Source organism: Procambarus clarkii, chromosome 29 (genome assembly GCF_040958095.1).
Source record: "Procambarus clarkii isolate CNS0578487 chromosome 29, FALCON_Pclarkii_2.0, whole genome shotgun sequence".
Lineage (NCBI taxonomy): Eukaryota > Metazoa > Arthropoda > Malacostraca > Decapoda > Cambaridae > Procambarus > Procambarus clarkii.
In genome coordinates, this window is record NC_091178.1 from 36,212,750 (window position 1) to 36,233,219 (window position 20,470).

A 20,470-nucleotide genomic window follows, 5' to 3' on the forward strand; every position below is an offset into this window, starting at 1 on the left:
CATTAATATACTTTGGGGCTTATCCCCACTTGTAATATATGACTTGGATATCCGTAAGTGTGAAATTAATTAACAATCAAAGGGAATAATAAATTCTGATTCGGTGATAGAATCGGCGTCCAACTCAACTCGGCCTCTCCGGTTACACACGTGGTACGGAACCATCCACATAAATTACACAAAATGGAAATTAATAAAAGGACAATTTAATAGCTAAATGGTTTATTCAAAAACTAAACAAAATCTAAATCAATGCACTCCCTACAAGCCATCCTCCGAATAGACAGTACGTTTTAATACTAAGTGTAATAAGCACATTTTCATACTTACGCATTTAGTACATAAATGCACTTACCGGGCTGTTCCAGTTACCGGCTGGCCTCCCTAGAATATTCTCCCCGAAACGAGGAATACGTTTTCTTTAATGAAACAGGTGTGCTGTTTTCTTTTCTTAATTTTTGTGGATACTCAGTCAATTTTGCTTATACTTGTATACTCGGCCCAAATTTTGCCTTTATAATTTAAGGTATCATGAAAATTGGCCACTTTTGAGGCAATTAAGCATAGCAGAAGCACAGTCACTGACATTCAAAGGAAAGAAGGAATGAGATAACTATTTAAATTACGATTTAAATCCTTCTAATTTTTGCTCGTTCGTCAATGAGAACTGATGCCCATGCACTGGCCAATAAACTGAATAATACTGGCCACTAAACAATAGATTGATTGATTGGTGATTGATGAAGATTAAGCCACCCAAAAAATGGCACAGCCATGAGTAGCCCATAAGTGGATGCCCTCTCTGAGCCATTACCAGTATCAGTAGATGATACTGGAGATCTGTGGAGGTGCGATCGCACCCTGCCTGACGGGAGATGTCTCCCGTGACTAAACAATAAACTGAACCTATCATAAAGAAGAACGACGACCATTGACCGTCTAGTGCTCCAACAGAGTGTAACTGTAATTAACAATGCTCAAGTCCTGACCAACAGTCAAATATTAATCCATCAGCCACGAAGCAGAGCATCTCCCAACATCAACTCTAGTGCAGGGTCCTGTTGAAATTTTTTTTCCGATTTTACATAGGTTTGCCGTGACAGACACTAACAATAGTAGCCTTGAAGAGGAAAGGAAATCGGCAGATTGTCGAAGGTTTGCCTTGATATTTTCCAGCTATACAGTACTTTAAAAGAAAAGTTAACAGATGTTTGACTTTTATCCTTCTGTTTCACCAATATTTACCAACCATCGGGATGAATACTTATATGACACAAACTAGACATATTAGTATGAAAAAGAACTAACAATTCTCCAAATAGTAGGACTTGATTCAGTTTTCATGGATATATTCATTTTCAGGTGTTCGACTTCCGTTTGGAAATATGAAAAGGCACAGTTTGGTGCATTCAGATGATAAAGCTTTATGACATTAATTACAAATGGCATAAGAAAGAAGCAAATATTAGTTATACTGTAACCCCGCGATTATCCGGGATTCAAACATCCGGAAAACGCCCTTATACGGCCAAAATCGTGATCGGATAAAGTTATCACAATATCCGGCCAAAATGGCCACAGGAACCGGATAAAAGCTGGCTTGGCCGGATGAATATTCGGCCTATCCTGGCGGCCTACGTAACGCACTATAGCTGCCCCACCCCAAGTGGACCCGTCCAACACTGGTCAACCCATGTGCGTCCGTCCCTCGTGTTATACACAGTGCTGCGCCATTAGTGAAATATTTTTTAAAATAACTTTTTTTTTTCATAGTAACTTTGAATATTTTTGGCCAACACTATGTCTGGTAGCAGCATCAATCGTTCTGGAGGTGTTAAGAGGAAGAAGGTTGTCCTAGCAATTAAAGACAAGTTATGTGTTGTTCAACCTGTGAGGCGTCACAGGCAGCCAAATGCCTTCAACAAGTGAGGCGCCATAGGCAAGCCAAGCGCCTTCAACAAGTGAGGAGCAAGCGCCTTCAACAAGTGAGGAGCAAGCGCCTTCAACAAGTGAGGCGCCATAGGCAAGCCAAGCGCCTTCAACAAGTGAGGAGCAAGCAAGCAAGCGCCTTCAACAAGCGAGGCGTCACAAGCAAGCCAAATGCCTTCAACAAGTGAGGCTTCACAGGCAAGCCAAGCGCCTTCAACAAGTGAGGACATGCAAGCGCTTCAACAAGTGAGGCGCATGCAAGCGCCTTCAACAAGCGAAGCCTCACAGGCAACCCAAATGCCTTCAACCAGTGAGGCTTCAGCAGCTGGCAGTCAAAACTAACTTTGCTTAATGAACTGTACAGTAATTTTAAGTGTTGTGTTAGTATAGGTTACGTAAATTGTTAAGAATTCTTAACTTCAAGATGTGTGGCATCAATCAAGAAGACGAACACCAACAAGGTAAGTTGAGGTTTCTAGTTGAATATTTAATAATTATATGTGGCAAGGCAATTCAAATTATGTTGTTTGTAGTATAAAAGTAGTTGGAAATTGTCACTTTTGGTCTCGTAGGTGAAAAAGTACCATTATCCAAAAAATGTGATAATCTGGCTGAGGGTCCTTCCCATATAGTCCGTATGATCGAGTGGAGACAGTATTTAGAACCTATAACAGAAAATAATTTAAGTAAAACAGTTGATATAAAAAGCTGCATATAATTAAAAGTTGTTAGTTTCATCGCAATGAATGTAAACATGTGATCATTCGTTCAAAAACAATAACACACGTGATCCTAGATTTTGCAGTCATCGGGAGAACAAATCCTTCATGCAAACTGCACCTACTATCAAGAAGAAGATCCTAGATTTGGGCATGGTATGTAAAGTTTTCTCGGCATTTATGTAAATAATTCCTTCATATGTAATATTTTACTAATTGAAAAGAATGCAAATGTTTCATTGCTGTTTAGTTAAATAATTTTCAAAAACTTGTTGCAGTATTAAAGTTTTGCTTGTTATGCGTAGGAAGAATATATTTTACTGCATATTGGTATACACATTCCAATACGTTTTTAGTATGCAGCATATTTTTATCAATTATGTTTTTTATAATAGGTACTGCCCGAAACGCTGCGCGTGCTAGTGGCTTTACAAGACTGTAATTACCATAATTGTATCCTCACATTCCTTATGTACATTCTTGTATATGCATAAATAAATAAATAAATAAATAAAATAATAAGCTTCCTAGAAGGTTGTAACAGATCCCATGAGCACCACACCAGAAACAAATACCTATTTGATATTCCAAGAGTACGACTTAGTTAAACTAGAAATACTTTACAAATCAAGGGACCTCGAATGTGGCCTTCCCAATTATGTTAAAGACTGTACCTCTCCCCACTAGTTTAAGTTAAAAACAAAGTACTACCTAATTAACTCAATGTAACCTAACCCCCAAAATATTAACCCATCTCTTCTATTTAAAACAATGCTGTTTGTTGACCAAATTGTATTTTACTTTTTTTCTGCCATGTTTCATCCCCCCCCCCCCTCCCTTTTTTTCCATTTTTTTCTTATTTTTTTCAACACAATTTATACTTTAATCTCTTTTAGTATTAAGTTTTAGTCTTAGTGTTTTTCCTGCCCGAAACACTTTGCGTAATAGTGGCTTTAGGCATTGTATGTACTAGCTCTATCTATAAATCCATCTACTTTTGTATCTTACCTTGTATGTATGTACTTTACCTGAATAAATAATTGTATTTGTATTTGTAATAGGTAGATGATACAGAAAGCAGTACAATGTCTGTCACAAATCCTTTTACTGCGGCAGCATTAAGACCACAAGTCAATAGAATAAATATGCCTGGAAGATCGACCCCAGCCAGCATACTAGCAGGTAAAAAAACATTTAATCAGCTTTTAACAAAATTACAAATAAAGATGTGTTATGTTATGTCATTGTGTTAGGTTAGCCTAGCTATTATTTCCAATTTGTTTTTTAATTTGTATTAGTATGCAGTACTAGGCTATTGTAACAAATTGGAATGTACAACGTCCAATATTTTTTTGGCAGATTCGTTCTTGGCTCCTGAAAACTATCTTTACTTACCAGATGTACCAAGAATAACTCCGGACAATAATGATGGTATTGTTTATAAAATCATTTGATTATGGCCTTTATAATACATTAATATCAAAGTTTACAACCTTGTGTAATACAGTAAGTCTTTGTTTTAACAATAACAACAGAATTTTTTTTCTATGCTCAGCATAATTGGCTTGAAATCTATCATCCCATTATAATTTCTATCACTTTGATCATTGGTTTAGACAATTACATCAAAACATTTAATGTAGCTTCTCTTGCTACAGTTATAATGTATCCTATTGAGAATGTATATTTTTTTAACAGAAGGTCTCCAGACACTAGCAATTTTAGCTAAAGAGAACCTTCATCGTGAATATTTGAAAATAAACTCAGCTCTCCAGAAAAAATGTGAATATATGAAGCGAAGTTTAAATATTGAGGACCTAAATTATCTGAAGCCTTCAAACAAGAAAGGAAAAGGAGAAAATTACTGCAGGATTATTGAAATCAATCAAACACAACGTTCAAACTTATCAGGAGGTAATTTTTTATTTAGTTATTTATTCCATGACCCATGTTTGTGTGTTCCTATATCATAGTATAATGATAGGTTTAATTGCTAGTGTAGATTTCATTTTGCCTCAGACTTAAAATTATTTAGGTTTTTGGTGTTTTATTATTCAAAATTTGTTTATAGATAATCCAAGGTTATAGTAAACTTCTCCTTTGAAAACAGATATTTACCTGAATGCCACAAAATCTAGTAGCCTAGAAGAGTACAGGAAGCCCGCGGCTTGTCGAAATTCCCCCCATTTGCCTTTATGATCTTTTTTTGGGTATATTTAGAAATTCAGCACAGTTTTGCCAGTTACAGCTCTGGTGGGTAGGCAGTTCCATGTGTTAATAACCCTCTGGGTCAAAAATAATTTCCTGTTGTCAGCCCTACATTTTGGTTTGTTGAACTTGAAACCGTTGCTCTTTGTTTGTAATACATCTGAACCAAACTAGCCAAACTTTTTTTGATAATGTCATTGACTGCTTCATATCTGGCAATCTTTCCCTGTGTCTTATGACAGATTAGGCCATGGCTGCCATATTGGTCTGCCCTTGCATTGCCGCAAATACACCGGTGTTCGGTGGAGATAGGGGCAGCGATGGTCATAGACAGCAAAAAAATGTAGATAGTTTACAAATTAAAAATAGATAAAGTGTTGTGGAATTACCATACTTAAAGGTTGATTTTCTGCCAAACAGCTCTTCTGCCTGCTTCTCTTTCACCTCCACACATTCAAAGTTCTGACTTCTCAACTAGTGTACCAACATATACTCAAACATATTTACCAGCTGCAGAACAAACACCAAAATCATTGAATTCTGGTACATCCCTATTTGAACTATGTAATGTAATATAATCTTAGTACCTAGTATCTACTATATATATATATATATATATATATATATATATCATAGTCTAACTAACACATTACTGAAAGCTGTCAGTTGTTCTAGATGCTTATTTAATATGTATAAAATACACTTTTATTTATTACATCTATTTGCTCTTGAAGATTTTCCTGACTAATTTAGAATCCCATATTTCAAAGTACTTGCTGCAGAACTGGAGGAAATTTATGATTCTCAAGCAAGCATTTCTGATTGGCAAAAAAGAAGAAAAAATAGTGAGATTAAATAGGGAGAACGTAGGTCAATGTTGTTTAGCTGGACATTGTCGAAGTTGGGTGTTCCAGATAAAGGTAAATAACATCCTTAGTGTGTAATTATGGATAAATTTCAATGTAATTATGAAATGCATGATTAATGTCAATCTCTGAATACACTTAGGTGTTTGTCATTTTTAAACTTGGTATACAATATTTCTAAATCCAGTATTACCATTCAAAGTACATAATTACATTATTTTTTGGAAAACCAGGCAAATGTTGTGTACAATGTAGAAGTTGTGAGGCAAGCATAAAATGTGAAGACTGCTTTCATTTTTTGTGTCATAAATGTGATCAGCAGCAGCATTTTGTAATGCCTTTCCACCAGCGATTCTGCTGGAAAAATGGGTTCTTCGAGCCTTTAGACCCAACACAAACTGTGTGTTCAGATGGGAATGTCATTCACTGGAGTAAGTAATGTACCTGTAGTCTGTTTCTTATACTCTCATTTCTATCCTAAACCAAGCAGTGTTTTAAAATTTTATTTAGTTCATATAATTTTTTTAGTAGTTTTTGTATTGGTCATTTTGCTCATTAATTATTGATTACCTCATTAATTACATATTTTTATTTAAATAAATGAATTTTTATTTGTTATTAAATATAAATCTTTCATGTAACTCCAGTTAATGCTAAAAAAATTATTAGTAATTTAAAATGTAATGATTGAAACATGTATTTATTTTGCTGCATAGCTGATCTTGTAAATTTAATTGTTACCAGAGCCTGTTGTACCAGCACATCCACCTAATTCCTGCCCGAACTGCAGTGAGAGCAAGTTTACAACTTTAAGCTCCAATAATTTGTTCATCTTTGTAACTTTAAGTGGTAGGTTACTTTAAGAAACATTTATTTGATACTAGTATTGGTAGCTGGCATTTCTCAGGTGACCCAGGCTACAGTCTTCATCAATATAACCATTTATACTTCACTCTCTTTACCACTGTATCTTCACTTATGAAGACGTATTTATATCACATATGCATTTATAACCATACAGAGAATTGTTTATGGGTTGGTTTACACATATATTGATAGCCACACTTGAATCCCTTGCCAAATAAAATTGTTTTACTCCAATTTTTTTTATTTTTTTTGTGGGGGGCAGGAAGGTATGATCTGTATACCCCAATATTTAGGTGCAAGTGCGGATATGTAGATGAAGAACTTGGGAAAGCCATGCATCAGTCTGGTTTTTATTCAACTGGAAGAAATAGTAGCACTTTCTACAGCATAAATATATTGGATTCCTGGCATTTTCTCAAGAGAAGCAGCCCTGGAACTTCTCTTCAGGCATTAGTTAGTGCACTGGAATTATTTGGTGCTTCTCGAGGGCGTGTAAGTTTTCATACCATTACTGTTTTAATAGTGCAAGTATTAAATTGGTGTATAAACTTAAAAACTAAGTTTGTTACTAAGCAAATCCATTGTCATTATTTAAGAAATAGGGTTAAATATTATTAAATTAATAAATAGCATGAATATTCTAAATATATATTTTATATATGTCTAATATCATAAGAAATGGAAATGGATTACCACTCTTTAACAATTTCTCTTTTTATGTAATGCTCATGTAAGTTTATTTTCATTTCCTGCAGGTATTTATAGTCTGTTGCTTAACATGCCACTGCTTGGCACTTTTTGATAATTACTTACACACATTTTACATCTTAGCATGGTCCCATCAATTTTGAGACAACAAAAAGAGTCTTCTTTGAATGGCGTTTCCATCAGTATGAACTTGGGAGAATAAAAGGAGAATTTGACAAGGGGTGCCCTGCATGTGATACAACACCTGTGGCTGTACATATTCCTGGCAACAAGAAACTGTATCGTTACAACAAAGTTGGGAGGTAAATATTCAAGTTAAAATATTTAATGCTGCTCATGATTGTTAAGGTATAATGTAAGGTGTAGTAATATGTTTGTAGTACTATAAACACAGCACTGTATAATATTTATATAGTGTCATGCAACTTTTAATCAAATTTTTTTTAATTGTTAACTGATTACACCTTTATTACTTGCCTTTCAACTTCAGTTGAATTTTTTTATTTGGACTAAGGCTTTACTAATTAAAAAATATTTATTTCACTATATACATTCATTTAGAATAGGAGGGATTATGATGTCAATGCCAGCTTGGGTAGTTGAATTAGTTTTTAAGTGAAATGATGTTTAACTGTCATCAAAATGTCTCACACAATGAACATTCATTAATTTAATATCATTCCAGAGGGATCAGAAACTCATATTATTCTAGTGGTATCTTCGCTTGTGACAAAGAATTTCAAGATCACGTTTCCACTATTCAAAACCTTAAAACTCAAGTAAGAATATTTTTACATCTGTTCGAAAGCCTAAAAACAGGTTTTCAAATAGAAACCTAAGACCTAAATACCAGGTTTTTACCCATACCATATTTGAAGAGTACCTTTATATATTAGCTTGAGACATTATCAATAATGTATATAAATTGGACGGTTCCTAACTATATCATGTTCAAAAAAATCTATAAAATATATGGAATGCATATAGAATGATGAAAAATATTACTATATATATATGATGAAAAATATTATATATATATATATATATATATATATATATATATATATATATATTATATATATATATATATATATATATATTATATATATATATATATATATATATATATATATATATATATATATATATATTATAATATATATATATCATATATATATATATAATTTTACTTTTGTCCAACAAAGTAGCCATATGTGTGGAGTGTCGACATTGAAAGCTGCCAAAAATAAACCTGTTTCATTTAGAAGTTTGGATGAAACCGGCATAAGCATGGCTTCCTGTCGACATGGAATTATTCTTGCTGCATTAAATATGTATCAGGGAGAGCTCTACAGTTATGCCCACTATTTGCAAATGAACCGTTTACAAAATGTGTCCTTCATATGCCAGGATATCATCTGTAAATACTGGCCATGGGCCTTAAAGATTTCATCAAGAGAACAGAAGTTCTCACTTGGGCAAGGAAAGCCTTTTTTTAGGAGTCCTACATGCCAAAGGACATTCTTGGTATTGTCAGGTAAATAATCTAATACTGTAATAATATTTTGACTTTGTTTTACTGTAAGTTGGAAAATATAATTTCTTTTAAACTCTTATATGTAAGGATTTATCTATGTTAAATGCAAATTGTTAATACAGTAGGTAGTTTTTAACAAACGTTATGCTATTATGTCAAAGGTTTTGTATGGAGGGCGGTGGCAAGAAGGAAGTGGCCTGACATCTGGGGAGGAGGCAGAGCAAGTATTTTCCTACTTCTCAAAATATAACAACAACACTAAGAACATGCTTAAAGCTGGTATGTGTTAATTTTTGTTTAATCTAGTTCTAAATTTTGTACCTTTCAATCAAATCAGTACAATGGTAATATTTGATGGTTATATATATCCAGATAATGTTATAAAATAATATAAGAATATAGGAAATTGCCGAAAGGCATTTTGGCTCATATAAAGTAGCATTATTCTCATATGCAACCAACATATACATGTATAATCCTTGTTTGAAAAATCAAGTTGTCCCTGTTTTTTGCTTTCTTTCACATCCTGATATTTTTAATCTTATTACTCTACCACTATTTTTGAGCTCTTTGTTTCCTCTGAAATAACAATTAATTCATTCCACTTAAGACAGCATCAATATCATCATCCTTTTACTTTCCAATCAGTATTTTGAGACACAGTATTAAGATGTCCGCTTAGCATCCCACATCCTAATGTCCCACAGCATCCGCTCCCCCTCCTCACTCCCCCCCTTCAACTCACCTCGGATCTCTAGCTGTAGAATTCACTCAATCTATGGCTCCCTGTATAAACTTCAAACCTCTCCGAAGTAATCCATGGCTCCAGAAACTGGACAACCTTGTGAAAATGCAATCAGAAGCTATTTTGGCCCTCCAAGACACAGTCACCCGACAACAACATACCATAGACCGCCTCCTTAAATCGTCGATGAACAACAACCAAGAAATTCTCAACATACAAACTGTTGCAAATGATGCAATGGATCAAATACGTACGATTCAGGCCGAAGAAACCCTCACAGCTCAAAGTGACCTCCTTCAAAAGCTGGAAAAACAGACCAATCTCCTTCAGACTCACCAGGCGGCTTCCGAAGATGACCAAGAGCAACAACAACTTCATGACTCCCTGATAATTAGCTCTACTGATCTACCTGATGAACAACAAGGTAAGGATTGCTGTAACATAGCCAACACCCTAATTAATTCAAAGATCAGTGTCAATGTTCAAATCAAATCGGCTATTAGGATAGATAAAAACAATCCCCGTAACAGGAGAATGCTCATCAAACTTACAAATCCCTCTGCGAAGTTTGACCTCATACAAACAGCTGCTAAGCAAAAAACCAACCTCTATATAAATGAGTGTCTTACAAAGCAGCGTGGATCCCTCCTCTACAGGCTGCGCCAAATTCGCAAACAAAAACCTGGTCTTATCAAGCAGTGCTACACTAGGAATGGTACGATTTTTGCGAAGAAAGAAGGTACAGGAAAAAGATATGAAATAAAATGTGACCAACAACTCCTGGCCTTCTTAAGTGATTGTGGTATATCTGAAAACCTGAACCCGACCAATGCCCGTACTTAAAATAACTCTTTCAGTGCCTGAGCCTAACCTAACTTAATCTAACTTTGTCTAAGGTGCTGTCTCTGCCTTACCATTTACCTAATGTTCTCTTATTCATATAATTTCCTAAATAATCCATCAAGTCTCCATGCACTTATGCAAGCATCTACTTCAGTTTCATTGTAAAATTTTACTCTTAAATCTAATCTTACCCTATTCCATTTATATTTTAAATTTATTTGTATTGATCTATGTCATTTATTGAAATCAATTATTGATCTCATTTTTGTTCTTTTAATTAAGTTCATAATAATTATAAGTTAAAACTAAGCTTCATAAAATTTATTATCTTTAAGATTATTTTACTTTACAATTATCATTTGTCAAATTTTCTTATATATTCATCTTGACAGTCTCTACTGATTTTTTGTTCTCTCCGCCAAACTTGTGTATCCTCCATGGCTATCTAGTGACCTTAATTCTACCTCTAATTGTTTCAATTCTTTGTTTACTTGCATTTATTGTTGTGTCTTGCCATAATTATTCTCTAATTTAGCAGACTCAATACTTTGTAAGCTCTTATTGTATTGTTATATTATTATATTGTTGTGTTTTGCTATAATTACTTTCTATTTTACAGCAGATTTGTCTTTCATCTGTTCATGTAATTACTTATCTTATTGTATCGTGACATTCTTTTCTATATTGATACATATTATCTGTCTATTGTTACTTACAGTGTACCTGAGAGTACCTGTAAGCAATCTACCTCATTTTTCATTTTTGCTCAATTTTTTTTTTTGTATTGCTTAGTCTTGTTTATATTTTTGTTTTGTATATCTGTATCTTGTGTTTTGTATAGTCCATGTTTATGTTTTTTTTTTAATCTCATTTATTACCTAGGTTTCCTAGCCTAGCCATACTCCCTTACTCCATTGTACCCCTGTAAGCCCCTTTTGTGTTTGTTTGGTACAGTATTGTGTACATTTTTTTCTTTTTTTTTCTTGTTTTTCCTGCAATCAGCTTTTTTTATGCAGTCAAGTATAGACCCAGAACTTAACCTCTTATCCACTATCTATGACAATAATCAATTTAATGATCTAAATTGCAGATATTTTGCAGCACATGATGTAAACAATGTATTAACTCATAATCACAATATCTCTGTAATCAATTTGAACGTTAGATCCTTAGGTAAACACTTCGATGATGTTAGTGCCTTGATTGAAGGTATTGACAACAAATTCTCTTTTATTATACTTATTTATTTATTTATTTATGCATATACAAGAATGTACATAAGGAATGTGAGGATACAAATATGGTAATTACAGTCTTGTAAAGCCACTAGCACGCGCAGCGTTTCGGGCAGGTCCTTAATCTAAGAAAATTTTAAGGAGGTAAATACTTGCAAAAATTATAGACAAAAAAATGATAACAGATTACATGAAATGAAAAAAAAGATGAGAGAAAATTGTAGGTACAGTATATTAAAGCACATATGTAGCTGAGATTGATTGCAATGACAGCTTGAATGGTAGTTGACAAAAAATTGGTAGGCACAATACAGCAGAAACAATATAAGATTGGTTGCAATGACAGCTTGAATGGTAGTTGACAAAAATTGGTAGTCACAATACAGCATATGGCTAGCACATAGAAGAAGACAGCAATGAACACAATGATAAGGTTGTTTGATATTACATAAAAATTAGGAGATTGGGTAACACTAGGTACAGAGCAAATTTAAAGCTCAGTGTAGGAAACTAAGAAGATGAAGTTAGGTACTTTTTGGTTTTGCTTTTAAATAAGGCAAAAGTTTTAGTTTTTCAATTCACTAGGGAGTGAGTTCCATAGACTAGGTCCCTTAATTTGCATAGAGTGTTTACACAGATTAAGTTTGACCCTGGGGATATCAAAGAGATATTTATTTCTGGTGTGGTGATAATGGGTCCTATTACATCTGTCCAGGGAGAGTTTCAGAGCATGATTTGCATTTGAGAACAGGGTTTTGTAAATGTAGTTGACACAAGAGAATGTGTGGAGGGAGTTAATATTTAGCTAAATATTAATAATATTTAGTTAATATTTAATATTTAGCAATTTAGCAGGGATTTAAACAATGGAGCTGAGTGATGTCTGAAAGCAGAGTTAGTTATTATTCTGATAGCAGATTTTTGCTGTGTGATGATGGGCTTAAGGTGGTTTGCAGTGGTAGACCCCCATGCACAGATACCATAATTAAGATAGGGGTAGATTAGTGCATAATATAGTGAGAGGAGAGCAGAGTTAGGAACATAATATTTGATTTTGGAGAGTATACCAACTGTCTTAGAGACTTTCTTAGTTATGTGTTGAATGTGGGTGCTGAAGTTGAGTCTCTTGTCTAGGAATAGGCCAAGAAATTTGCCATCATTTTTATTACTGATGTTGATGTTGTCTATCTGTAGCTGAATATCATTTGATGATTTGCTTCCAAATAAGATGTAGTAAGTCTTTTCGATGTTTAATGTTAGTTTGTTCGTTGACATCCATAAGTGGACTTTTTTTAATTCATTATTCACAACATTATTTAGTGTATGTGGGTTGAGGTTTGAATAGATAAGAGTAGTATCGTCAGCAAACAGTATAGGTTTGAGAATATTAGAGACATTAGGCAGATCGTTTATATATATAAGAAATAGAAGAGGTCCTAAGATGCTGCCCTGTGGCACTCCAACGGTAATTGGTAGAGTGGAAGAAGTTGTATCATTGATGGTTACATATTGGTGTCTGTCACTAAGATAGGATCGGATGTAGTCAAGGGCAAGGCCTCGGATTCCATAATGCTGGAGTTTAAGTAAGAGGTAGTTGTGATTAACAGTATCAAAGGCTTTTCTTAGGTCAATGAAGAGTCCAATCGGAAACTCATTTTTGTCAAGGGCTGAGTAGATACTTACTGAAACTTACTGAGTAGATACTTACTGAAACATGGTTGAAAGAGGATACTACTCAACTCTTTAACATGCCTAACTACTCAGCAATCCACAACTGTCGTCAACTTCAGAGAGGTGGTGGCACTGCTCTTTACTACCACCAAGAACTAACATGCTTAAAAGAAATTAGAACTAGAGACTGCTGTGGGGAGTATATCTTCGCCAGCTTCAGAGTCAAGGGTGCCGAGTCTATCCTGTCTGTGGGTGCAGTTTATAGAATTCCTAACACTGATGTGTCCGAATTCAACTTAAACCTTAGAAATCTAATACTTGATAACAGACTGAACAAAAACCACCTAATTATCGCAGGGGACTTTAATATTGACCTCTGCGAGCCAGAACACCCTACTGCTGTTAGCTTCCTCAACTGTATGAATTCCTGCTTCCTCATACCCTTAATCACTAGACCTACTAGAATCACTGATAGCACTGCCACGACTCTAGATCACATCTGGACAAACATAACCTCTCCGCTTACTTCAGGTATAATCACCGATAGCACTACAGACCATTACCCCACATTTCTCTTAACTAACATTAGCAAACCACCTCTTGAGTCAAGAGAGATACGTTTTAGACTACACAATGAAACTGCTATAGACAATTTTATAACTGCTACTGATAATGTCAACTGGGAGTCCGAGTTAGGTAACATAGAGGACATCAACCTAGCAGTTCAATCTTTTCTTCAAAAAACTCTTAGCCTTTATAATACCCACTGTCCTATGCTTACAAAACAAGTCACAACCAAAAGGCTTAACAATCCCTGGCTTACAAAGGGAATACTTAAATCTATAATAAAAAAACATGACCTTGAGAAGAAGTATAGGTTAGGAATTGTCTCCAAAGAATTCTCAAAGAATTACTCATTATTGCTATCTAAGATAATTAGACGAGCCAAAACTAAATACTACGAAGATAAATTTACCCAAATAAAGAGCAACATTAAACAAACTTGGAGAACAATTTCACAAATATTGGGATCAAAGAAGTCTTTAAATAACAAACCGACTCTCCTGTCTAATAACGATGGTCAGCTTTCAGCCTCTGATTCTGCTATTGAGTTCAATAGGTTCTTCTCTTCCATTGGTTCATCCCTTGCTAATGATATTCCATCTTCCAGTACTGACATTAAGGACTATCTTACAGGGAACTATCCCCAGTCTCTGTACCTAAAGCCTATTAATTCCATTGACGTCAATGAGATAATCCTTTCCCTTAAAACCAAGTCTGGTGCCCTTGAGGAGATACCAACTTTAATCTACAAAAAAGCCTCCAGATCTTTAGCCCCTGCTATTGCTTTGCTCTTCAACAAGTCACTTGAACTCCAAACCTTTCCAGATATTCCAAAAAAAGCGAGAGTAACGCCTGTCCACAAATGTGGTGATCTCACAGATGTTAACAACTACAGACCTATATCAATCCTGCCAAACTTGTCAAAAATTTTTGAAAAACTAATCTATAAGCAGCTTTACTCATATCTAGCCAAACTCAATATACTTAGCCCTTGCCAATATGGCTTCAGGCCCAAAAAAAGCACTAACGATGCACTTATTAGTATGCTTAACTCGATTCATACAGCTCTTGATAAAAATGAGTTCCCTGTTGGGTTATTTGTGGACCTGCGTAAAGCTTTCGATACTGTCAACCACCAAATCCTTCTTCTTAAATGACATCATTATGGTGTCAGAGGACACTCCCTACAATACCTCAAATCCTACCTTACTGACAGGCTCCAATGTGTTTCTGTGAATAATACAATTTCTCCCACAACTATCAACATTGGTGTTCCCCAGGGCAGCATACTTGGCCCTCTCCTCTTTCTCATCTACATTAATGACCTTCCAAATGCCTCCCAACACCTCAAACCAATTCTATTTGCTGACGACACAACCTTCATTTACTCCAGTCCTGATCCCCTTGCTCTAAATGCCACAGTAAATACTGAGCTAAATAAAGTCCATCTGTGGCTAACTGCCAACAAACTCACCCTTAACATTGACAAAACTTTCTATATTCTGTTTGGCAATAAATCCTCTAATCAAATAAATCTCAAAATAAGCAATACCCAAATTTGAAACAAATTAGATGGCAAATTCCTTGGCATTCTCATTGACCACAAGCTGAATTTCCAGGGACACATTCTAAACATATCAAAAAAGTTTCAAAAACTGTGGGCATTCTTTCTAAGATCAGATATTATGTACCACGCCCTGCCCTGGTGACTCTCTATTACTCCCTTATCTATCCATATCTCAACTATGGTATTTGTGCTTGGGGCTCTACTACCCAAAATCACTTACGTCCTCTAATTACTCAACACAAAGCTGCTATTAGGACAATATCCAATTCTGGCCCCAGACATCACTCGGTACCCCTACTCAAATCTCTGAATATGTTAGACATTAAGTCACTGCACATTCTCTCATGTGTATTATACATATATAAAACGCTAAACTATAATGCCAATCCTGATCTCAAAAGCTTCATAGACGGTTGTAACAGAACCCATGAGCACCACACCAGAAATAAATACAGTTTTGATATTCCTAGAGTACGACTTAATCAAACCAGAAATGCTCTACAAATCAAGGGGGCCCAGAATATGGAATGACCTTCCCAACCATGTTAAAGACTGTACCTCTCTCAACCAGTTTAAGTTAAAAACGAAGCTATACCTAATAAATTCCCTGTAACCTACCTTACCCCTCTATTGTCAACCCATGTATGTTTTTTTTTGTTTTTTTTTCAAATCAACGCTGTTTGAATGTAATTTTCTGTAATAATTTGTAATTGTATTTGTGCTGCTTTTTCAACAATGTTCCCCCCTCTTTTACCTCTATTTTTATTTGTACTCAACGCATTTTTTTCTTTTTACCCATTAGTTTTAAGCTTTAGTCATTAGTGTTTTTTCCTGCCCGAAACGCTTTGCGTAATAGTGGCTTTAGGCATTGTATGTACTAGCTCTATCTATAAAGCCAACAAACTTTGTAAAATCTCTTTATGTATGTACCTTTACCTAAATAAAAATTATTATTATTGCTATTATTATGTCAATGAATAACTAAATTTATTTCCATAGAGCGTACAGAAGAACTGACAGAGGCGGCACTCTTTTGGAATCACAGAAAAATTAATGGAATGCCTCGGGCATTAGTTGCCAGATTCAGAAAGGTATTAACATATGAATTGTTCTATACAATGAAAATATAGAATTATATATAAATATACAATTGTTCTATACAATGAATCAAGTGTATATACATGTTTTTATTTATCTTTAATCTTATTATAAGACACTAATGGTATTTTCTTCTCATAGACAAATTGGATAAAAACCCACTTGTGTATTTGGGAAATTTATGTAAAGAATTACACCAAGTCTTTCACACACTCCTTGGTGCTTTGTCAAGGTCTGAATCTGAAAAACACATACTCAGACCTTGAGAAAGCACTAAGGATAGTTCAAAAGACTTTGTTTAACTCTGAACATAAATTTTACAATAAATATGATGGCATTTATTTTTAAATAGGCCACAGAGACAGCTGCAGCAGTTTCAAATGAGATTCACAGGCTTAATGTCCCAGAATCTGTTACTGAGAAATGGAGATCAGAATTACTGATCATTGCAAGATCCTTAAATAACAGATCCTCTGCCAATAACATTGAGCATACTATCGAGGCATATGGAGAGAATATAAGGCATCGCAAAAATCAGATTACCACTTATGCAGGTAGACATTAATTGCTTTTTTGTTTGTTCACTGAAACCTAAACATTAATACAGTACACGGTTGTTAAATTAGTTTTTCTATGTAAAATACTATTGGTGCAAATCAAATGCTTGATAACAACCTGAAACTTTACAGTTTCATCTAAAATGAGAGCTGTATTGAGAAACAAAAATGAAGTTGAGAAAAAAAACTACGAGATCTCATGAAAATCTACAATCAGAACCATCCGGATTTGTCTGAAGCAGATGTTTTAACTGGCATCCTTCCATGGCACAATTTATTGCTTCATCAAAACACAAGTGGTATTTACACAAGATCTAATGATTCATTAGTTTTCTCAGCATTTTCAAATATTTATATATTATTTGTATTAATTGTACTTTTATATATGGAAAGACTGCAATACCATTAAATTGAGTTTGTTTTCTAAAGGTAAATTTTATAGATACAATTTTTAATGATGTTTAATTCACAAATGATTCCCATTATCATAATTTGTCAATCACATACTGTATTTTCATTTTGCATTATAGTGTCCCTGACTGAAAAAAGAAGTGCAGTGGAAAAGTTTGAGCTCCAGAAGAGATGTAGAGAGGAGGAATCACTAACCATTCAAGAAATGATAACATGGTTACAGTACTACAAAAAGAAAAGGGACAAACTATCCGAGTATATTCAAGAATTACAATGTGATTCTTTCCCTTCATGTCTCTGCAAGGTAAGAAATTCAAAATACTTTTTGCAATTTAGATCTTCAAAACACTCAACTCACTTAAATGTGTTCAATTAGTCAGAGTAATATTGCCATCACCTTTCACATTTAAACTATGAAACACTTCCATTTTCAAGAGTGGTACTGTGGAGAATATGGCTTTTTATTATTATTTGTATCCTTTTGTTTTACTTAATCTATACTTTTATATATTTGCATTATGTACAACTAAATAGGTACAGTATATATTTGACTCTAAGATGTTTTAAATATTATATTCCACGATTCTAACACGCACACCATTGAAAACCCAATTCTGTCAGAAGAAGAGAAACGTGGATTATTGGCTCTTCTCAATCAGGGTCAAAAGCAATGTGCTGACAAGCTTACTGAAGCCAAACATTTATTTAGTTCCTACCAGCCAAATGAGGTCTATGAGCCTTTCTTGGAGCTCTTAGAAAGTGATGAAGATGAAGACATGTATTTACAAAATGAATAGATACAAATGAACAAATCCACAAGGGCCATGATGAGGGTTCTAACCTATGTCCGAGAGGATCCCACACGAGCTTTAATGGACTGTGTTACGACATGGCAAAAGAATTCCAACCGGGAGTTCAACTGACCTCAATCATAGATTTAAGGCATCACACTATTGTGATTTCTGTGTTTAACAAATAGATACAAGATAGGCTTTTAAATTTTTACTTACTTACTTTTGTCCTCTTGCTTGGTTACATGAATTGACCACACAAATTATGTTGCTTAGTTACAGAGATTCTTATAACTACATGAATTTTGTTGTTCATTTATAAGCCCATTATGTGCCTCTAAAAATTTCCACTGCCACTCACAGGATGGGTATGTTGTGCATAATAAATAAACTAAACTAATATTTTATATGCATATACTTTTGTCTTTTAATATTTATTTATTTATTTATTTATTTATATATACAAGAAGGTACATTGGGTTTGTGAGAATACATTGGATAGTACAGTAATTACATTCTTGTAAAGCCACTAGTACGCGCAGCGTTTCAGGCAGGTCCTTAATCTAGCAGATAATTTTAAGTAGGTAAGTTCAATCAGAATTGATAAATGAAGTTACATTACAAGAGAAAAATGAGATGAGAGAGATAAGTAAGTATATTAAAGCACATTGTTATATTAAAGCTCTGATTGATTACATTGACAGCTTGATTAGTAATTTAAACAAGATTAATAGACACCATACAGCAGATTGACAGCACATATAAGACAGCAGTGATCACAATGGTAAAGATGTTCAGAATGGGTACATAAAGATTGGGAGACTGGGTAGCAAAAAATACAGATAAACAAGATTTATAAACACCATACAATAGAATGGCAGCACATATAAGAAAACAGCAATGATCTCAATGGTAAAGATGTTCAAATTGGGAACAAAAAGGTTGGGAGATTGGGTAGCAATAAATACAGTGCAATTTTAAGGCAAAAAGAGAAAAACTATGAAGATGAAATTAGGTACTTTTTAGTATTGATTTTGAATGATGTAAAAGTTGGACAGCTTTTCAATTCAGTAGGGAGTGAATTCCATAAACTGGGTCCCTTTATTTGAATAGAGTGTTTACACAAATTAAGTTTAACTCTGGGGATATCGAAGAGATATTTATTTCTGGTGTGGTGATAATGGGTCCTATTACATCTGTCCAGGAAGAGTTTCAGACAAGGATTTGCATTTAAGAATAAGGTTTTGTAAATGTAGTTGACACAAGAGAATTTGTGGAGTGAGATTATGTTTAGCATGTTTAGGGAGTTAAACAAGGGGGCTGTGTGTTGTCTGAAAGCAGAATTTGATATTATTCTGATAGCTGATTTTTGCTGGGTGATGATGGACTTGAGGTGGTTTGCAGTGGTTGAACCCCATGCACAGATACCATAGTTGAGATAGGGATAGATTAGTGCATAATATAGAGAGATGAGAGCAGAGTTAGGAACATAATATCTGATTTTGGAGAGTATACCAACTGTTTTAGAGACTTTCTTAGTTATGTGTTGTATGTGGGTACTGAAGTTGAGTCTCTTGTCTAGGAATATGCCAAGAAACTTTCCATCATTTTTATTGCTAATGTTTACATTGTCAATCTGAAGCTGAATTGCATTTGTAGATTTGCTTCCAAATAGGATGTAGTAGGTCTTTTCTATGTTAAGTGTTAGTTTGTTGGTTGACATCCATAAGTGGACTTTTTTTAGTTCATTATTAACAACATCATTAGTGTATGTGGGTTGGGGTTGGAGTAAATTAGGGTAGTATCTTTAGCAAACAAAATAGGTTTCAGAATGTTAGAGACATTAGGCAGATCATTAATGTATATAAGAAATAGTAGGGGTCCCAAGATGCTGCCCTGAGGCACTCCAACGGTTATTGGTAGAATGGGAGAGATTATATTATTGATGGCTACACATTGGTGTCTATCACTAAGATAGGATTGGATATAGTCCAATATATCCAATGGATTGGATATATAATACAATAAAACTGGATTATATTAAAATATTTTCCTCATGCTGTGTTTTTCTCAACCCTCTGAAACTATCACTGGAAAAAAAAAAGTGGTAGCCAAGAGGAGGATTCGAACCCCTCACTTGGTACTCTCAAGCTA

General features: G+C 34.4%; 1 protein-coding gene and 1 long non-coding RNA gene across 3 annotated transcripts; both read left to right on the forward strand.

The window, feature by feature from the left end:
• The first annotated feature begins 2,632 nt into the window (after positions 1-2,632).
• On the forward strand, positions 2,633-4,721 carry LOC138369750 (uncharacterized). 2 transcript variants are annotated; one of them, XM_069333192.1, is made up of 4 exons: positions 2,633-2,804; positions 3,710-3,830; positions 4,008-4,079; positions 4,347-4,721. In XM_069333192.1, exons 1-4 carry the CDS (start codon positions 2,757-2,759, stop codon positions 4,619-4,621), a joined length of 516 nt encoding a protein of 171 aa, XP_069189293.1. In that variant the 5' UTR covers positions 2,633-2,756; the 3' UTR covers positions 4,622-4,721. The 2 variants fall into 2 exon arrangements, with proteins under 2 accessions (XP_069189293.1, XP_069189294.1); XM_069333193.1 differs by lacking the exon at positions 4,008-4,079.
• Positions 4,722-16,483: 11,762 nt separating this feature from the next.
• Positions 16,484-17,968, forward strand: LOC138369751 (uncharacterized). The gene is made up of 4 exons (XR_011229921.1): positions 16,484-16,550; positions 16,910-17,111; positions 17,247-17,413; positions 17,645-17,968. It is a non-coding gene; the product is annotated as an uncharacterized lncRNA (long non-coding RNA).
• The last annotated feature ends 2,502 nt before the right edge of the window (positions 17,969-20,470 follow it).